The 18,773-nt window shown below is 39.5% G+C and overlaps 1 protein-coding gene across 12 annotated transcripts in view; it reads left to right on the top strand.

Annotated features, from left to right (window-relative positions):
- LOC479817 (ATP-binding cassette sub-family A member 3-like) overlaps nt 1–18,773 on the top strand; it is a 136,050-nt gene that overhangs the window by 83,994 nt on the left and 33,283 nt on the right. For 8 of the 12 annotated variants that reach the window (XM_038540106.1, XM_038540105.1, XM_038540103.1 and 5 more), the window contains 4 exons: nt 8,034–8,283; nt 8,661–8,865; nt 15,347–15,569; nt 17,837–18,007. In XM_038540106.1, the coding sequence (XP_038396034.1) occupies nt 8,034–8,283; nt 8,661–8,865; nt 15,347–15,569; nt 17,837–18,007 (849 nt within the window). The remainder of the gene's footprint in view (nt 1–8,033; nt 8,284–8,660; nt 8,866–15,346; nt 15,570–17,836; nt 18,008–18,773) is intronic. The other 4 variants (XM_038540111.1, XM_038540112.1, XM_038540104.1 and 1 more) reach the window with 3 other exon arrangements.

Genomic DNA, 18,773 nt, shown 5'->3' with positions numbered 1-18,773 from the left:
TACTGGAAGTCCTAGCCTCAGCAATTAGACAACAAAAAGACATTAAAGGCATTCAAATTGGCAAAGAAGAAGTCAAACTCTCCCTTCTTCACCGATGACATGATACTCTACATAGAAAACCCAAAAGTCTCCACCCCAAGATTGCTAGAACTCATACAGCAATTGAGCAGTGTGGCAGGATACAAAATCAATGCCCAGAAATCAGTGGCATTTCTATACACTAACAATGAGACTAAAGAAAGAGAAATTAAGGAGTCAATCCCATTTACGATTGCACCCAAAAGCATAAGATACCTAGGAATAAACCTAACCAAGGAGGTAAAGGATCTATACCCTAAAAACTATAGAACACTTCTGAAAGAAATTGAGGAAGACACAAAGAGATGGAAGAATATTCCATGCTCATGGATTGGCAGAATTAATATTGTGAAAATGTCAATGTTACCCAGGGCAATTTACACGTTTAATGCAATCCCTATCAAAATACCATGGACTTTCTTCACAGAGTTAGAACATATTATTTTAAGATTTGTGTGGAATCAGAAAAGACCCCGAATAGCCAGGGGAATTATAAAAAAGAAAACCATAGCTGGGGGCATCACAATGCCAGATTTCAGGTTGTACTACAAAGCTGTGGTCATCAAGACAGTGTGGTACTGGCACAAAACAGACACATAGGTCAATGTAACAGAATAGAGAACCCAGAAGTGGACCCTGAACTTTATAGTCAACTAATATTCGATAAAGAAGGAAAGACTATCCATTGGAAGAAAGACAGTCTCTTCAATAAATGGTGCTGGGAAAATTGGACATCCACATGCAGACAAATGAAACTAGACCACTCTCTTGCACCATACACAAAGATAAACTCAAAATGGATGAAAGATCTAAATGTGAGACAAGATTCCATCAAAATCCTAGAGGAGAACACAGGCAACACCCTTTTTGAAATTGGCCACAGTAACTTCTTGCAAGATACATCCATGAAGGCAAAAGAAACAAAAGCAAAAATGAACTATTGGGACTTCATCAAGATAAGAAGCTTTTGCACAGCAAAGGATACAGTCAACAAAACTAAAAGACAACCTACAGAATGGGAGTAGATATTTGCAAATGACGTATCAGATAAAGGGCTAGTTTCCAAGATCTATAAAGCACTTCTTAAACTCAACACCAAAGAAACAAACAATCCAATCATGAAATGGGCAAAAGACATGAAGAGAAATCTCACAGAGGAAGACATAGACATGGCCAACAAGCACATGAGAAAATGCTCTGCATCACTTGCCATCAGGGAAATACAAATCAAAACCACAATGAGATACCACCTCACACCAGTGAGAATGGGGAAAATTAACAAGGCAGGAAACCACAAATGTTGGAGAGGATGTGGAGAAAAGGGAACCCTTTTACACTGTTGGCAGGAATGTGAAGTGGTGCAGCTACTCTGGAAAACTGTGTGGAGGTTCCTCTAAGAGTTAAAAAGAGACCTGCCCTACAACCCAGCAATTGCACTGTTGGGAATTTACCCCAAAGATAGAGATGCAATGAAACGCCAGGACACTTGCACCCCGATGTTTCTAGCAGCAATGTCCACAATAGCCAAACTGTGGAAGGAGCCTCAATGTCCATCGAAAGATGAATGGATAAAGAAGATGTGGTTTATGTATACAATGGAATATTACTCAGCAATTAGAAATGACAAATACCCACCATTTGCTTCAACGTGGATGGAACTGGAGGGTATTATGCTGAGTGAAATAAGTCAATCGGAGAAGGACAAACATTATATGCTCTCATTCATTTGGGGAATATAAATAATAGTGAAAGGGAATATAGGGAAGGGAGAAGAAGTGTGTGGGAAATATCAGAAAGGGAGACAGAACATAAAGACTCCTAACTCTGGGAAACGAACTAGGGGTGGTGGAAGGGGAGGAGGGCAGGGAGTGGGGGTGAATGGGTGACGGGCACTGAGGGGGGCACTTGACGGGATGAGCACTGGGTGTTATTTTGTAAGTTGGCAAATTGAACATCAATAAAAATAAATTTATTATAAAAATAAATAAATAAATAAATAATTTACATGTACTTTTCTAAGTTGTGCTCTTATTATCTTAGCCACAGAACCTTGTATAAGTGAATTCTAATTTTATATGGGTTCTCTCTATTCTAACCTGTATGCCGTTTTTAACTGAATTTTTTAGGATAAAGATAGAGCAAGAAATCCTTTATAACTTGCTCTCTCTTTTCCCCAAACTACAAGAAAATGTTTTGCATAGCAACTGTGTGGCACAGTGGGTTGAGCATCCAACACTTGGTTTCAGCTCAGTTTGTAATCGTGGTTGTGGGATGAGCCCCATGTCAGGCTCCATACTCAGTGTGGAGTCTGAGATTCTATCTCCCTCTCTATCTGCCTTTCCCACTCATGCACTCTCTCTCTTCAAATAAATAAATCTTAAGGAAAAAATAAAATATTTACTAGGGAGGAAATAGATTTCTAGGTAATTTCTCATCTCTAGCTTTCTTCTCAAATAGTACATGCATTTAATATGGGGAAATCACTGCTAACTTTTTAAGCAAAGCCATAAAATGAATGGGTATGTGCTTTAGAAAGGATATGGACTTATAATAACTGAAAAATACCACCTGCCCTCCCAAACAGAAGTATACATTTTCTCTTCATCCACAATTTAGATGAATACCTCTTTTTTTTGGAATTTACCTCACAGAATTACAATAACACATTTTTCATGCGTCTCTCAAACTAATTAGGGAGAGGCCACAACTTCTTTTATATCTCTAGATCCTAACCTAAATTCTGGCATACAATCAATGAGTGTATAATTAAATATAGTCTTACTAAATTGAATTAAATGTGAGGGAATGATTCCAAAGGGAACAGATCCAATGTCAATGAAGTCAACTGGGATAGAATTGTGATAATCTAGGCAAGAGAGGTTAAGGCTGTGAAAGAAGGAGAAAAGAGATTTGAAATATATCTGAAGAGAACTAAAGTAGATTTTGTTTTCTCTTTAGAAGTGGAGGAGAATAAGAACCATTAACACTGAATTTAACACTTCAGCTTTTTATTGTGAGATAATTGTCAACTTACTGTTGTGAAAAATAATACTGAGTGATCTTACATAACAATGGCAACATCTTGCAAAACTATACCACAATATCCCCAGCAGGATATTGACATTAGTACAGAACATTTTGTTCACCACAAGGATCACTTATATAGTTTAATCATTTTAAGAATGACATAAAAATGGAATCATATAATATGTACACTTCTGGATTGGCATTTCACTCAACATCTGGTATCATGTCTATCCATTATTCATTCCATCATTGCTATGGACTATTCCATCATGGGGTTGTAACACAGTTTACTTAACCATTCATCCATTGAAGGAATTTTCATTCCGCCCCACCCACTTGGTTTTTGACAATCCCAATCTTTTGGTACTGGTTAACATCTAATTTGTGACCTGGTATGTGATCTGTTCTGGAGAAAGTTCCATGTGCACTTGAGAAGAATGTGTATTCAGTTGCGTTTGGATGGAAAGTTCTGTAAATATCTGTGAAAGTGTACATCTGGTCCAGTGTATCATTTAAGGCCCTTGTTTCTTTGGAGATGTTGTGGTTAGAATATCTGTCATTTGCAGAAAGTGCTGTGTTGAAGTCTCCTACTATTAGTGTATTATTATCTAAGTATGTCTTTATTTTGGTTATTAATTGATATACTTGGCAGCTCCCACATTCGGGGCATAAATAATCATGATTGTTAGGTCCTCTTGATGGATAGTATGATATAATGTCCCTCTTCATCTCTTACTACAGTCTTTGGGATAAACTTTATCTGATATGAGGATTCCTACCCCTTTCTTTTTGAGGACAATTTGAGTGGTAAACGGTTCTCCAACCTTTCATTTTCAGGCTGTAGGTGTCCTTATGTCTCTTGTAGAAAGCAAATAGATGGGTCTTGCTTTTTTATCCAGTCTGAAACCCTGCGTCTTTTGATGAGATCATTAAGCCCATTCACGTTCAGAGTTACTGTTGAAAGATATGAATTTAGTGTCATCATAATACCTATTCAGTCCCTGTTTTTGTGGATTATTCCTTTGGGCATCCTCTTTCTTCTACAGAGTCCCCCTTAATATTTCTTGCAGAGCTGGTTTGGTGGTCACATATTCTTTCAGTTTCTGCCTATCTTGGAAGCTCTTCATCTCTCCTATTCTGAATGAGAGCCTTGCTGGATAAAGTATTCTTGGCTGCATGTTCTTCTCATAGGACCCTGAACATATCCTGCCAGCCCTTTCTGGCCTGCCAGGTCTCTGTGGAGAGGTCTGATGTTAATCTAATATTTCTCCCCATATAAGCTAGGGATCACTTATCTCTCGCTGCTTTAAGGATTTTCTCTTTATCTTTGGAATTTGCAAGTTTCACTATTAAATGTGAGGTGTTGAATGGTTTTTATTGATTTTGGGGGGATCTCTCTGTCTCCTAGATCTGAATGCCTGTTTCCCTCCCCAAATTAGGGAAGTTCTCAGCTATGATTTGTTCAAATATGCTTTCTGGTCCTCTGTCCCTTTCAGCACCCTCTGGAACTCCAATTAAACATAGATTTTTCCTTCTGAGGCTGTCATTTATTTACCTTAACCTATCCTCATGGTCTTTTCATGGTTTTTCTCTTTTTTCCTCAGCTTCCTTCCTTGCCATCAATTTGTCTTCTATGTCACTCACTCGTTCGTTAGGACCTCCAGTTTGGATTGCCTCTCATTTAATTGATTTTTAATTTCCGCCTGATTAGATCTAAATTCTGCAGTCATGAATTATCTTGAATTCTTTATGCTTTTTTCCAGAGCCACCAGTAGCTTTATAATTGTGCTTCTGAATTGGCTTTCTGACATCGAATTGTAATCCAAGTTCTGTAGCTCTGTGGCAGAGAGTAGTTTCTGATTCTTTCTTTTGTGGTGAGTTCTTCTTGCTAGTCATTTTGCTCAGGGCAGAGTGGCTAAAAACGAGTTGTACTGGAAAAAAGGAAGAAAAAGAAAAAAAACCAAGAGGTGGGTATCCTCCGGTTCTATGTACTGTAAATCCCTCAACTTCCCCTGGAGGTTTCCAGCGCTGCTCAGCCAAGAACTTGCTCTTCCCCTGTCCTTCCAACTGGTCTTCTGTGGGAGGGGCCTGCTGTGCTGATTCTCGGGTGTGTTCACAGCTCAGTGGGAGCTGTTTACCCTCTGAGGCCCCTGTTCCCTGGTGGCCCCTGCTCCATCCCAGGCACAGGGTGACACCAGGAGGAACAACCACACTGGCGGCGGCTAGCCTTCCAGCTCTGGAGTCAGCTTCCTTAGTAACTACCGCAGTCTCCCAGTCATCACAGGTCTGGATGCTCCTAGGGATGGGGGGCGCTGATCTGCACAGCTTGGGGGCGCCTAGCAGCAGGAGAGTCCTCGCTGTTCTGTGCCCTCCCCTCCTGTCCCAGGGGGAGCACAGGATCCTGGGCTGTGTCCCCCGGTGCCCTGGGATCCGAGGCCTGTTCTGGTGGAATCGTGCTCCTGGGGATCCGGCTCCTGAAGGCAGCAGGGCGCAGCCCCCTCCGCCTGGAGCCGCCACCTGAGCTTCTCCCGAGGCCCCGCCTGGCTCGCTCCAGCCCTTTACTGCACTCGGCCCACAGTCTGTGCCACGCTCTCCCCCAGGGCGCACCTCCTCTGTTAGTGACCCCGGGAACCTGGAGGCTCCAGTGCTTCTGTGGTTCTGGCCGGTTTCCCTGCTGAGCACCTTTGCTTCCGGGAAGAATCCGGTGCAGATTTTTAAAAGTTCCTGCTTCTCCAGGGTTGGGCTTTCTGTCCTGGAGGCTCTCGCCACCAGCTTTAGCCCGGCTCCTCTCGGTGCCCCTCCCCACTTGATTTAAAAATAAAATTTTTTTTTTACCGCCTTCCTACCTTGTTAGAAGTGCAAACTCTTCTCTCTGTAGCGTTCCAGCTGTTCTCTCTCTCTCTCTCTCTTTAAGATTTATTTATTTATTTATGATAGACATAGAGAGAGAGGCAGAGACACAGGAGGAGGGAGAAGCAGGCTCCCTGCAGGAGCCCGATGTGGGACTGGATCCCAGGACTCTAGGATCGTTCCCTGGGCCAAAGGCAGGCGCTAAACCGCTGAGCCACCCAGGGATCCCCCAGCTGTTCTCTCTTTAAATCTCAGGTCGAATTCGTAGGTTTTCAGGATGATTTTAAAGTTATCTAGGTAAACTGGTGGGGAGAGGTGACTTGGGGACCCTACTCCTCCAGCATCTTGCCCCACCCCTATCACTATACCTATACCTTTTATTCAGTTTTCTCATGAATGATTAGAAGTTTTGTCATGTGTTTTTTTCTGCATAGATTGATATGATTATTAATGATTTTTCAGCCTAAAACATGCTGAGTAACATTGGTAGAGTTTTAAATAGGAAACCAGCCTTGAATCCCTGGAAGACACTCCACTTGACCATGGTTGTAATTCTTTTCATATATTGCTGAATTTTATTTGCTAATACTTTGTTAAGAGGTGTTATATTTGTGAAAGACCTTGGTCTGTAATTTTCCTTTTTCTTGGTACTTTTATCATTTTTCTATCAGAGTAATACTTGAAAAAATGAATTCAAAAACATTCCCTCCTCCTGTATTTTCTGAAAAATATTGTGTATAGTGTTGATTCTTCCTTAAATATATTATAAAGCTCTCTGGAGAAACATCTAGACCTGGAGATTTCTTTTGGGAGGAATTTTTAACTTATGAGGTTAATTTCCTTAACAGTTATAATTATTCAAATGACATATCGGGAGAATTGTGATGGTTTGCGTGTTTTGAGGAAGTGTTCTATTTCATCTAAATTGTCAAATTATGTTTGTAGAATTGTTCGGAGTATTCCTTTATTACCCTTTTGATGGCTGCAGGATCTGTAGTGATTTCCCCTGTATCATTTCTAATATTGCTAATTTATGTTATCTTTTTTCCCCATTCTCTTTCTTACTGTGCTTTTAGCTGGGTATTTTCTAATCAACCTGTCTTCCAGTTTCTGGTCTATTCCTCATTTGTGTCCATGAGTTATACATTGATTTATGAATTATATGTTGATTGTAATTTATGTGCTTTATCAATTCTAACATAAGTATTTGATTCTTCCTATGGACTCCAGTTCTCTGGAAAATATTCTGTCTCTAATATCTAGTTTATATATGGATCTGTTTCTATTATCTGTGCTTTTTCTTGGTTCTGTTTTTTAGTATATCTAGTGATTTTTTAATTGAATGCCAAATATTGTATATGAAAATTATATATACTTTACTTGAGATTATCTGCTCCAGAGGAGATTTAACTCCTGAAAGGCAATGAGATTAAGGGAAGATATAAATCTAAATGAGGATTTAAGTAATTTAATATTGGGTTAAAATTTTTGTAAGAACTCATCTATATCTTACTCACTCTTACTCTTAGGGTATAGCCCTTTAGGAGCCCCACTGAAGGCTTCAGTATTTACCAATGCATTCCATCAATTATAAATCTAAAATGCTTTAAAGGAAAAAAGGATATAGAATGTTTGGCTCAATTCAGTGCATTTCCATTCCTTCTAAGGGTTTATCTCCCAAATGTTGATTGCTTTTTTTAGGTATATAATACCTTCAAAGAGGTGATTTTTTTTAATCCAGCTTTTTTATTTTCACAGAGAAAAATTTTCTGCTTTAAGCAATAAAATCTGTAAGTGGAAGTTACTTATGAATCTAAGATAAGTCAAGAAAATCTATACCAAGTTGCCTGTGTTTTCTCAGTGAAGTAGGAATCCAGATCATAGGCTATGAAATGAGAGAGCTTGGAATTTAATAATAGTGTAGAGTGCATGAGGAGAATAACAAATGTTTGAAATAATCATTATAAGAAAATTGAAAGGGATGAGAACCAAATAAATTATTTGTTTCTTTCCCCAACATAACTTTGTAGATGATCTCTTTTGTGGATAAACTGACCAACATTATTTCCTCATCTTAGGTGACCTACTGAAATACTTAATGGAAAATGAAGATTGTATTCACTTATGCATTGTTGCATTTTCCATTGAGGTGAAGACAAATAAAATAATTCTTACTGCTCTTTTCAACAATCAAGCATATCATTCACCATCTCTGGCCTTGGCAATATTAGACAACATTCTTTTCATGACAGTTGCTGGCTCTAATGCTTCCATAACAATCTTCAATAAACCTCAGCCTTACTCTAAGCCTAAAAAACAAAGTGGAACGTATGTTATTCTTTTTATTAAAATTTGACATTTCTAAAAGATTATGTATTTATTTATTTGAGAGAGTGAGAGTGAGCAAGAGCAGGAGCAAGAGGGAAGGTCATGTGAAAGGGAGAAGCAGACTCCCTACTGAACGCAGCCGGACAGAGGACTAGATCCCAGGATTCCTGAGATCATGATCTGAGCTGAAGGCAGATGCTTAACTGACTGAGCCACCCAGGTGCCCCTAATTTAATATGCACTTAAATTTGATATTTAAGTGCATCTCTCCTACCCTATATGATTACATTTACATGATTAAAAAGTTATTGATAGAAATTTATGTTTTCTGCTGTATTGGTTTCCTGATATATCTACTTTTGTTCCTTCTTCTGTAGATTGTCAGATGGACTCCAGGTGGCCTTAAATCTACATTTTGGCATGACTCTTCTGATCAGTGGCTTTTGTCTCCTGACAGTGACTGAACAAGTCACTAAGGCAAAGCACATCCAATTTTTGAGTGGGGTTTACATCCCTGTGTACTGGCTTTCTGCTCTACTGTGGGATTTCATCCTCTTCTTCATTACCTGCTGCTTACTACTGGTAAGTGTTAGATACACTTTCTTGAGACCTCATTTTCCTTCCATATCCCTTGGAAAATTCCTATTTTCTAATTATGTAACTCAAATCATAACTGTATTTGGAGATAAGGCCTTCAAAGAGGTGACTAAGTTAGAATGAAATAGTTAGGGTAGGCCCTAATCCAATCTGACTGCTATCCTTTTTAAGAAGAGGATATTTGAACATACAAAAAGACATAAGTGTTCATGCACATAGTAAAGGTCATCTGAAGACACAGCAAAAGGTGGCCATTTGCAAACCAAAGAGAGAGACCTTAGAAAAACCAACTCTGGGGATCCCTGGGTGGCGCAGCGGTTTAGCGCCTGCCTTTGGCCCACGGCGCAATCCTGGAGACCCGGGATTGAGTCCCACGTCAGGCTCCTGGTGCATGGAGCCTGCTTCTCCCTCTGCCTGTGTCTCTGCCTCTCTCTCTCTCTCTCTCTCTCTCTGTGACTATCATAAATAAATTTTAAAAATTAGAAAAAAAATAGAAAGAAAAACCAACTCTAAGAGAAGATGGCAGCGGGAGAGGAGGGTGCTAAGCTCATCTGCTCCCAAGAACACAACTAGATAACTATCAAATAATTCGAAGTACTCAAAAAATCAACCTGAAGACTGATAGAACAAACTCCACAACTAAAGGGAGAGCAGAGGCTACATCATAGAAGGTGGAAGTGTGGAGACATGGTGTAGGGGCAGGTCACTGGTACTGTGGATGGGAGGGAGCTATAGTCACAAAGAAGAGTGAGAGAGAGTACAGCACACAGGAATGCACAAGAAGAACATTTCTCCAGTGCCATTGCTGGGAAAACAAGAGGGGGAGGGGTGGATTATTTTTGTGAGTTCTTGCAACCATCCGGGCTTACAGCCTGGAGTTTTAAAAGGTCTGCAGGTTGGGCTAGGATAGAGCTCTGAAGTCACTGCCCTGCTCCTGGAGAGAAGGCAGGCAAACGTGGGAGCACATGAATGGGTGAAAACGGCAGTCTGAAGAATGCTTGGGACACACAAGGGTGACAGTATTTGCTCTTCATGGAGCACCTCCCTGAACACCTCCCTGAGAAGCAACCTTCATGGAGATACCTTTCCAGGGACAAAGGAGGTGGCTGGCATCACTTCCCTCCCCACCTCTTAGGAAAAACACTGAGCCACCTGTGGGAAGCAGTGCAGGGCTGACACACACTGGCTAACTTGCTGACACAAAGTCCCACCCAATGGGCTCTTGTGGGACTGCCCTTCCTTCTCAGTCAAGCTTGCCTCAGTCCAGCATGGTGGGTTTCTCCCCCAAAAGACCAGCACAAACCTCTGCCCATATCACATCTCTAAAGCCTAGAGTTTTAAAGATCAGCAGACTTGACAGGGATAGAGCCTGGAAGACACTACACTGCTCATGGAAAGAAGGCAGGCAAACAATCCAGAGGCAGACAGCATGGGGGGTGATCATTTGCTCTTCTTGAGTAGTTCCCTGAGAGGCAGGATTCACAGAGACACCTCTCCTGGAGACAAAGGAGCTGGCTGTCACTATTTCACTCCCCTGCCCCTCATCATATACACACAGCCACCTTCAGGAAGCAGGGCAGAGGTGCCCCCACAGGCTGCCTAACTTGCTTACAACAAGTCCCACGCCCCTGCGCTCTGGTGGGACTGCCCTTCTCAGTCAAGCATGCCTCAGTCTTAGTACAGTGAGCACCTTCCCCAGATGACAGCAGAAACCTCTGACCATACCACAACTCCCAATCAAAGAGTTCTGCTGGGTTTCAGTTCTAGTGGAACTGGTATCAGGTCTCATTTATAAGCAGACTAAAGCACACCTACTTAAAACTCATCACATTCTGACCAAGAACCAAACATTACCCACTGCAGACAAGGAGAGCTTCTGCAGACAACTGGCCTGAAGGATGGTGCACACAAAACACAAAAGCAGGGCACACACAGCTCACACCAGAGACGTTGAACACCAGGCTCTGGGCACTACATGATCTCTTCTTCATAAAGCCATTTACTCTCAGGAGCAGGAAACAACAGGCTTTTCTTTTCTTTTTTTTTTAAAGATTTTATTTATTTATTCATAGACACAGAGAGAAAGGCAGAGACACAGACAGAGGGAGAAGCAGGTTCCATGCAGGGAGCCCGATGTGGGACTCGATCCCAGGTCTCCAGGATCACACCCCAGGCTGCAAGCTGCGCCAAACTGCTGCGCCACCAGGGCTGCCCACAACAGGCTTTTCTAACACAAAGAAGAAGGTAATGGGGATCCCTGGGTGGCGCAGCAGTTTGGCGCCTGCCTTTGGCCCAGGGCGCGATCCTGGAGATCCAGGGATCGAATCCCATGTCAGGCTCCCGGTGCATGGAGCCTGCTTCTCCCTCTGCCTGTGTCTCTGCCTCTCTCTCTCTCACTGTGTGCCTATCATGAATAAATAAAAATTAAAAAAAAAAAAAAGAAGGTAATGATTTAGACAAAATGCCAAGATGGAGGAATTCATCCCAAATGAAACAGGATGAGACCACAGCAAGAAATTGAAGTGAAACAGATGTAAGTAACATGCCTGATGGAGAATTTAAAGCAAAAATCATAAGGATATTTTCTGGGCTTGTAAAAGAATGGAAGACATCAAGGAGACCCTTACCAGGGACGCCCGGATGGCTCAGTGGTTGAGCACCTGCCTTCGGCCCAAGTCGTTATCCTGGAGACCCGGGATCGAGTCCCACGTCGGGCTCCCTGCATGGAGCCTGCTTCTCCCTCTGCCTGTGTCTCTGCCTCTCTCTCTCTCTCGCTCTGTGTCTCTTGTGAATAAATAAAATATTTTAAAAAAGGAGACCCTTACCAAATAGAAGTATTAAAAAAGAATCCAACAGAAATGAAGAATGCAGTAACTGGGATTGGAAACAGGCTTGATGTAATGAACAGTAGGCTAGAAGAAGCAGAGAAATGAATTAGTAATACAGAATATTAAATGAACAAAAAGAAAGAAAGAATTATGGAACATGAAAATAGACTTAGGGAACTCAGTGACTCCATCAAACATTATAACGTTTGTATTATAGGAGTCCCAGAAGAAGAAGAGAAAGAAACGGGGGTAGAAAATTTATGTGACAAAATAATAGCTGAAAATTTCCCTAATCTGGGGAAGGAAACAGACATCCAAATCCAGGAAGCACAGAGAACTCCCATCAAAATCAGCAAAAGCATTCCAATACCAAGATATATTGTAATTAAATTTGCAAAATAAAGTGATAAAGAAAAATCTTAAAAGCAGAAAGACAAAAGAAGTTCTTAACATACAAGGAAAAACACATAAAGCTAGCAAATCTTTCAACAGAATCATGGCAAGCCATAACGAAGTAGCATGATATATTCAACATACTAATGGGGAAAATCTGCAACCAAGAATAGTCTATCCAGTAAGGCTATCATTCAGAATAGAAGGAAAGATAAAAAGTTTCCCAGACAAGCAGAAACTAAAGAAGTTTGTGCCCACTAAACCACCCTGCCAGAAATATTAAAGAGGATGCTTTGAGTGGAAAGAAAAGACCAAAAATGGTGAAGGAAAGAAAGGACCAAAGAAAATCTCCAGAAACAACAGAAAATAATAAAATAGCAAAAAATACATATCTATCAACAATTACTCTGAATGTAAATGGACTAAATGCTCCAATCAAAAGACCCCGAGTGTCAGAATGAATTTTTTTTAAAAAGGGCTATCTATATGCTGCCTACAAGAGACTTGTTTTAGACCTAAAGACACCTACATATTGAAAGTGAAGGGATCTAGAAACATTTTTCATGCAAATAGATGTCAAAAGAAAGCTGGAGTAGCAATACTTATATCTGAAAAACTAGACACTAAACCAAAGACTGTAATGAGATGAAGAAGGTCTCTATCATAGTAAAGGGGACAATCCAACAAGAAGATCTAACACTTGCAAATATTTATGCACCCAATGTTACAGCACCATGTTATAAAAAAATTAATAACAAATATAGGGGCACCTCAGTGGCTCAGTTGGTTGGGCATCTGCCTTTGGCTCAGGTCATGATCTCATGATCCCAGAGTCCTGGGGTCAAGCCCCACACCAGACTTCCTGCTCAGCAGGAAGTCTGCTTGTCCCTCTCCCTCTACTCATTCTCTCTCTCTCTCTCTCTCTCTCAAATAAACAAATAAAAATATTCTTTTTTTTTATTTTTTATTGGTGTTCAATTTACTAACATACAGAATAACCCCCAGTGCCCGTCACCCATTCACTCCCACCCCCCGCCCTCCTCCCCTTCTACCACCCCTAGTTCGTTTCCCAGAGTTAGCAGTCTTTACGTTCTGTCTCCCTTTCTGATATTTCCCACACATTTCTTCTCCCTTCCCTTATATTCCCTTTCACTATTGTTTATATTCCCCAAATGAATGAGAACATATAATGTTTGTCCTTCTCCGACTGACTTACTTCACTCAGCATAATACCGTCCAGTTCCATCCACGTTGAAGCAAATGGTGGGTATTTGTCATTTCTAATAGCTGAGTAATATTCCATTGTATACATAAACCACATCTTCTTTATCCATTCATCTTTCGTTGGACACCGAGGCTCCTTCCACAGTTTGGCTATCGTGGCCATTGCTGCTATAAACATAGGGGTGCAGGTGTCCCGGCGTTTCACTGCATCTGTATCTTTGGGGTAAATCCCCAATAGTGCAATTGCTGGGTCGTAGGGCAGGTCTATTTTTAACTCTTTGAGGAACCTCCACACAGTTTTCCAGAGTGGCTGCACCAGTTCACATTCCCACCAACAGTGTAAGAGGGTTCCCTTTTCTCCGCATCCTCTCCAACATTTGTTGTTTCCTGCCTTGTTAATTTGCCCATTCTCACCGGTGTGAGGTGATATCTCATTGTGGTTTTGATTTGTACTTCCCTGATGGCAAGTGATGCAGAGCATTTTCTCATATGCATGTTGGCCATGTCTATGTCTTCCTCTGTGAAATTTCTCTTCATGTCTTTTGCCCATTTCATGATTGGATTGTTTGTTTCTTTGGTGTTGAGTTTAATAAGTTCTTTATAGATCTTGGAAACTAGCCCTTTATCTGATACGTCATTTGCAAATATCTTCTCCCATTCTGTAGGTTGTCTTTGAGTTTTGTTGACTGTATTCTTTGCTGTGCAAAAGCTTCTTATCTTGATGAAGTCCCAATAGTTCATTTTTGCTTTTGTTTCTTTTGCCTTTGTGGATGTATCTTGCAAGAGGTTACTGTGGCCGAGTTCAAAAAGGGTGTAATATTCTTTAAAAAAATATTTACTTGAAACTTTGTTTGCATGTTTATTTATAGATCAATTTTCATAGAAGCTGCATATTCACAGTCTTCTTGTCCAAGAACAGAATATATCATTTATCCAAGTAGGAATTTGACTTTTCTTTGAAATAAGTTTTGATCTGTGGCTTTCAAGGATTTTAAGCATTCAAACACAGGGATTGTTAGATCATATGACTTGTATTTGGGTACTTCACTCTATTTATTCAGTTTAGGTTTACAGTATGCTTATTCAAAAACAAACCAACTATAGGTATTGAATTCAACTAAGATCTACCAGTCTTCTTTTGCTACTGCTATCACAACCAAGGACATCACAATTGCATAAAAATTCTTAGCTTAACTGTGTTATTTGCTTCTTGGTTGTCCTGCTATATAATTATGTAACTGCCCAAAGAGACAACCCTGACATTTGTAGAGAAACTGCATTTACTAATGAGATACTGATTTCTAGAAATTTGCTTTAACAACTACAGATTTATCTCCACCATCATCATTCATTCAATTTAAGTCCCTTTAAGTTTATGCTTCAGTGTCTGTTTTTAAATTTCAATTAGAAAAATATAAGAAGGAAGCCCCAGAGTTCCTTGGGTCAATGTGATGTGAGTAGGGGACCCAGTTCAAAGGTATGATAGATAAGGTATAACCAGAGATAAGAAAAAATCTTTAGAGAAATAGGCTTTCTACAGAAATAACCTATTTTCTGGGAAAGCTGAGAGTTATTAGGATTATTAAGGGAAAGTATACTGACTGTTAATTTAAAAAAATATTCTATCACTGGGTGTTATACACAACTGATAAATTATTGAACATGATATCTGAAACTGATGATATCAGTTTGTACATCAGTTAGATGATATGTACTATATGTTGGCTAATTGAACTTAATTTTTTTAATTTTAATAAAAATAAATAAGCTAAAAACAATTCCAGGTAGAAAAAAATTAAGGGACTTGTGGTGGTTTGCTCATTGGACTGTCCTTTGGTGAAGTAGAGGTAGGAGTATCCTACCTTTATGCTCCTAAGCTGGAGCTTTTTTTAGAGGCTAATTGATTCAATTAATGAATATATCCATGCTAAATAGTGATAGGACTTGCTATCTCCTTCTCTAAACATTCTGGCTTGTATTATTTTTTACTTGCCTTTATCTCTATGCTCTCTGTGTTTCAGGGAGCATTTAAATTCTGCCAATTGGATATTTACATCACAGATTACCATTTTCTGGACACAATGCTGATCTTCATGCTGTATGGCTGGTCTGCCATTCCCCTCATGTATCTGCTGAGCTTCCTGTTTACTAAAAGTACTTCTGCCTACATCAAACTTGTCCTATTCAACTACCTTTCAGGCATTTTCAGTACCCTCATAGATGCCACATTGCAATTTGGTAAGGGTAAGGACTTTACAAAATTTCTCTTTCCCCAGAAAGCAGCAGTAAATAAATAAGTAGGAGTGAACTAAGGATATTAATAGACAATTAAGTTTTAGGTTTTGGGAAAATCCTGTATTTGACATAGGTTCATAACATTTGAGTGCCTATGATATTCTGGGCGCCTTGTTAGAGCTGGGATCTTCATGCTGAACTGATGGGACTGAACCTGACCTACAAGTCCTTTGACAAGTTTCCTCCACTCTATCCCCACCTCTAGTAACTCCATGGCATGACTTAAATAATTTGTTTTGCAACAGATATGGGGAATTTTAGGAACATTTTTCCTGAGACTCACTTGTCATACAGAGAGAACACAAAAAAGCAGCTTTCATTTTAGAAGAGCAGTCCTCAGAAAGTTAGAATAAATTCTATCTCAACTATATGAAGCCATTATTTAAAAGTGTTTTCCCTTGATGTTATGGCGGTTTGTAGTGAGATGAAGAGAAGGAAGAATGGAGAGGAACCTTGAGTCCTTGGGAGAGGCTGACAGTTTTGTTCAAGGAAGGCTTTGCAATGTGCCTTTTTTTCCCTAATTAAATGAAAAGTCACAAGATTGTGAGCAACCTAACAAGATTTTCCAGGAAGAAAATCTCTATATGCATCTGATGTCCATATAATTATCTAAGCCAGCTTCCCTCCCTTCCAGGACTGTTTTCTACAGTATTCTTGAATGTGTATTTCCTCATTTTCCTTCTCTGAATTTGAGATTTGGAGAGATAGTTACTAAAATGGCCATTGTAAATGCAGTTGTTAATTCACCCTCCAATGTGCATTTCAGCTGGCCTGAATACTCTCCCACATCCTCCCTTTCTGTTGCATCATAAACACTAGCTCCTGCCTTGTTCCCTTAGCCCTTCACTGGCCACAAAAGAATAGCCTGTAACTTCCTTTGAGAATGAATATTTCACATGTTTAAGAGTTAAGCTTCTGCATAGCAGATGAAAAAACTTGTTAACAGATATACCTTAGCACTCATTCTCTCAAAGGAATACCCAAAGTATGGAAAGCAAATGTTTGTATATTTTTGTACACTTGTTCAAAGAATACTTTGTGTTGTGAGGGAGACTCATTTGAGTCTGTGAGCCCTAATCTAAAATGAAATGATCATTTAGGGGACTAGAGAGTAATAGTTGTTTAAGAGTAAGAATAGGAATAAATTACTGTTTTAGAAAGTTTTTGAAAGACTTTTTTGGGAGGATTATGTTGCAAAGAGTAATGTGGAGTAGGATGAGAACAAAAAGGAAGCCAGTAGATTTGGCAATTAGGAAGTCAAAAGAGACTTTCACTTTTGAGGAGAACAAACATTACGAGTGATACTGTGCCAAAAATAATGAACTGAAAGGAAATTATGGAATTGGCAGAGGCCAACAATTAAATGAAAGCAAGTGTTCTTGAAGGTAAGCAAGCATCAAAGGTAGCTTTGACTTAAGGTTATTGACAGCATCTGTTGACCTTAATTTTCCAGTTAATAAGTTGCAAGGAACTTGGCATCTGTTCAATTAGCCAATATCCTGAATTTTTTAACTTGGATCAACAATTTGTGTCTTTATCAATTTAAAATCTACAATGAATAGAATCACCATGACTTGGACACTTGAAGTTTCGTTTCCTGGCTACCTTTTTGCCCACAGTATCTTCCATGAAGTTTCTGTTTAAGCTAGCCTTTTATCTTCTTTCTAAAAAACTGAATTCATGATAAAAATTCCATAATATCAATTCATAAATTAAGCATATCTCCAGGAACTTAGTCTCTAATAACTGTTCATAGTAAATACATTCTGGAGCTTTAACTATCTCTATAGTAGTTATCTATCAGCTGGTTCCCTTTAAGATTTTTCTCCTCTCAAAGATGTCATAATTTCCCTATCTGTTCTTACTGTTGAATTCTAGGCTATATCTCCAATTTCTCTTTATTTCCTTACTTGATCAATTGGGATTAGAAATGTTAAAAAAAAAATAGTGGTAGTTTCCTCTCCTTATCAGGTGCCAGGAAGTCTTATCACATGCACACCCACTTCACCAAAGAGACTTTTCAGAACTCCACAATTATCAACACAAAGTATGTCACTGGATGTCAGTTAACAAACTTATTGGGAAATAATTAGTGTTCTTGAATATAATCATCTGTTTTTTAATTCCTGAGCTTTGTTGGATCATCCTTGGGGGATTTATTCTTTTCAGGGTAGTTCATTTCCTATAATAAAATCTAATCTTATCATCTTTTTTAGAAGTTCAACATAGGATCTCCAGAGCCACCAGAGACTTCATACTTAATTCATTACTGTTCTTTCCCAATTACAACCTTGCGAAGTGTATCAATGACTATTTTACTTTCTACCAGATTAAGAAATGGTGCTCTGGAAATAAACCTCCTGTCTACCTAAATTGTAGTACAGAAAGTAAGTATTATTAACCTTAAACATAAAACTGCTAATTTTTCCAGCAAAAAATGGGTAAATTGGGGAATGGCAGAGAACTGCAATACAGAACAAGCAAGTGACAGCAAACCATAGGCAAGTCTCACAAACATTATTTTAGAGAGGAACATTATTTAAGAGGAATTGTTTAAACAAGTCCATCAGAGAGAAACAAGAGTTCAGGGTGATGACTGTTTCTCATTGGCCAAGATGCAGGGGTCATCAATTTCTTATAGGAGACACAATGTACATTTTTGTTACTGTTGTTGGGGTCTGTAATTTTTGATTCTTGCCTTTGAGGATTCTTCTTTTGGATCTATGATTGATACTTCTTGTCACTGACAGAGTGGTAGGGTGTGAGAGTTACCCCTGCTGTCCTCCTGACTCCACTTTAGTGAGGCTTCCCTTTGTTCATTTTAATAGTATCCATGGGGTTCCTAAGCTTAAGAAATTAGTCCTGGGCTTAGCACATGAGGTATGTGGGAAGTCAGCCCTTATTCCAAAGGAGAGAGTCAAGACACATGTTCAGTACATAAATCATTTTGTAAGACTGGGAGAAAAACTTTGTAAATATAATAAAACCTCAAAAGCAAAGCTAAGGTAAGTTTAGAGTAGCTGTCAGATATAAGAGCTACTAACAATCAACCACATAGTATGTAATTACATTATTTGAAATCTTCATAACCTCAAGTTCTCAGTTTTTATACTCCTGTCGAGGAAGATGACTTACACCAAACGTTTATGGTGT

Source organism: Canis lupus, chromosome 6 (assembly GCF_011100685.1).
Source record: "Canis lupus familiaris isolate Mischka breed German Shepherd chromosome 6, alternate assembly UU_Cfam_GSD_1.0, whole genome shotgun sequence".
In the NCBI taxonomy this organism is placed as follows: Eukaryota; Metazoa; Chordata; class Mammalia; order Carnivora; family Canidae; genus Canis; species Canis lupus.
This window is presented reverse-complemented; position numbering and strand designations above follow the sequence as displayed.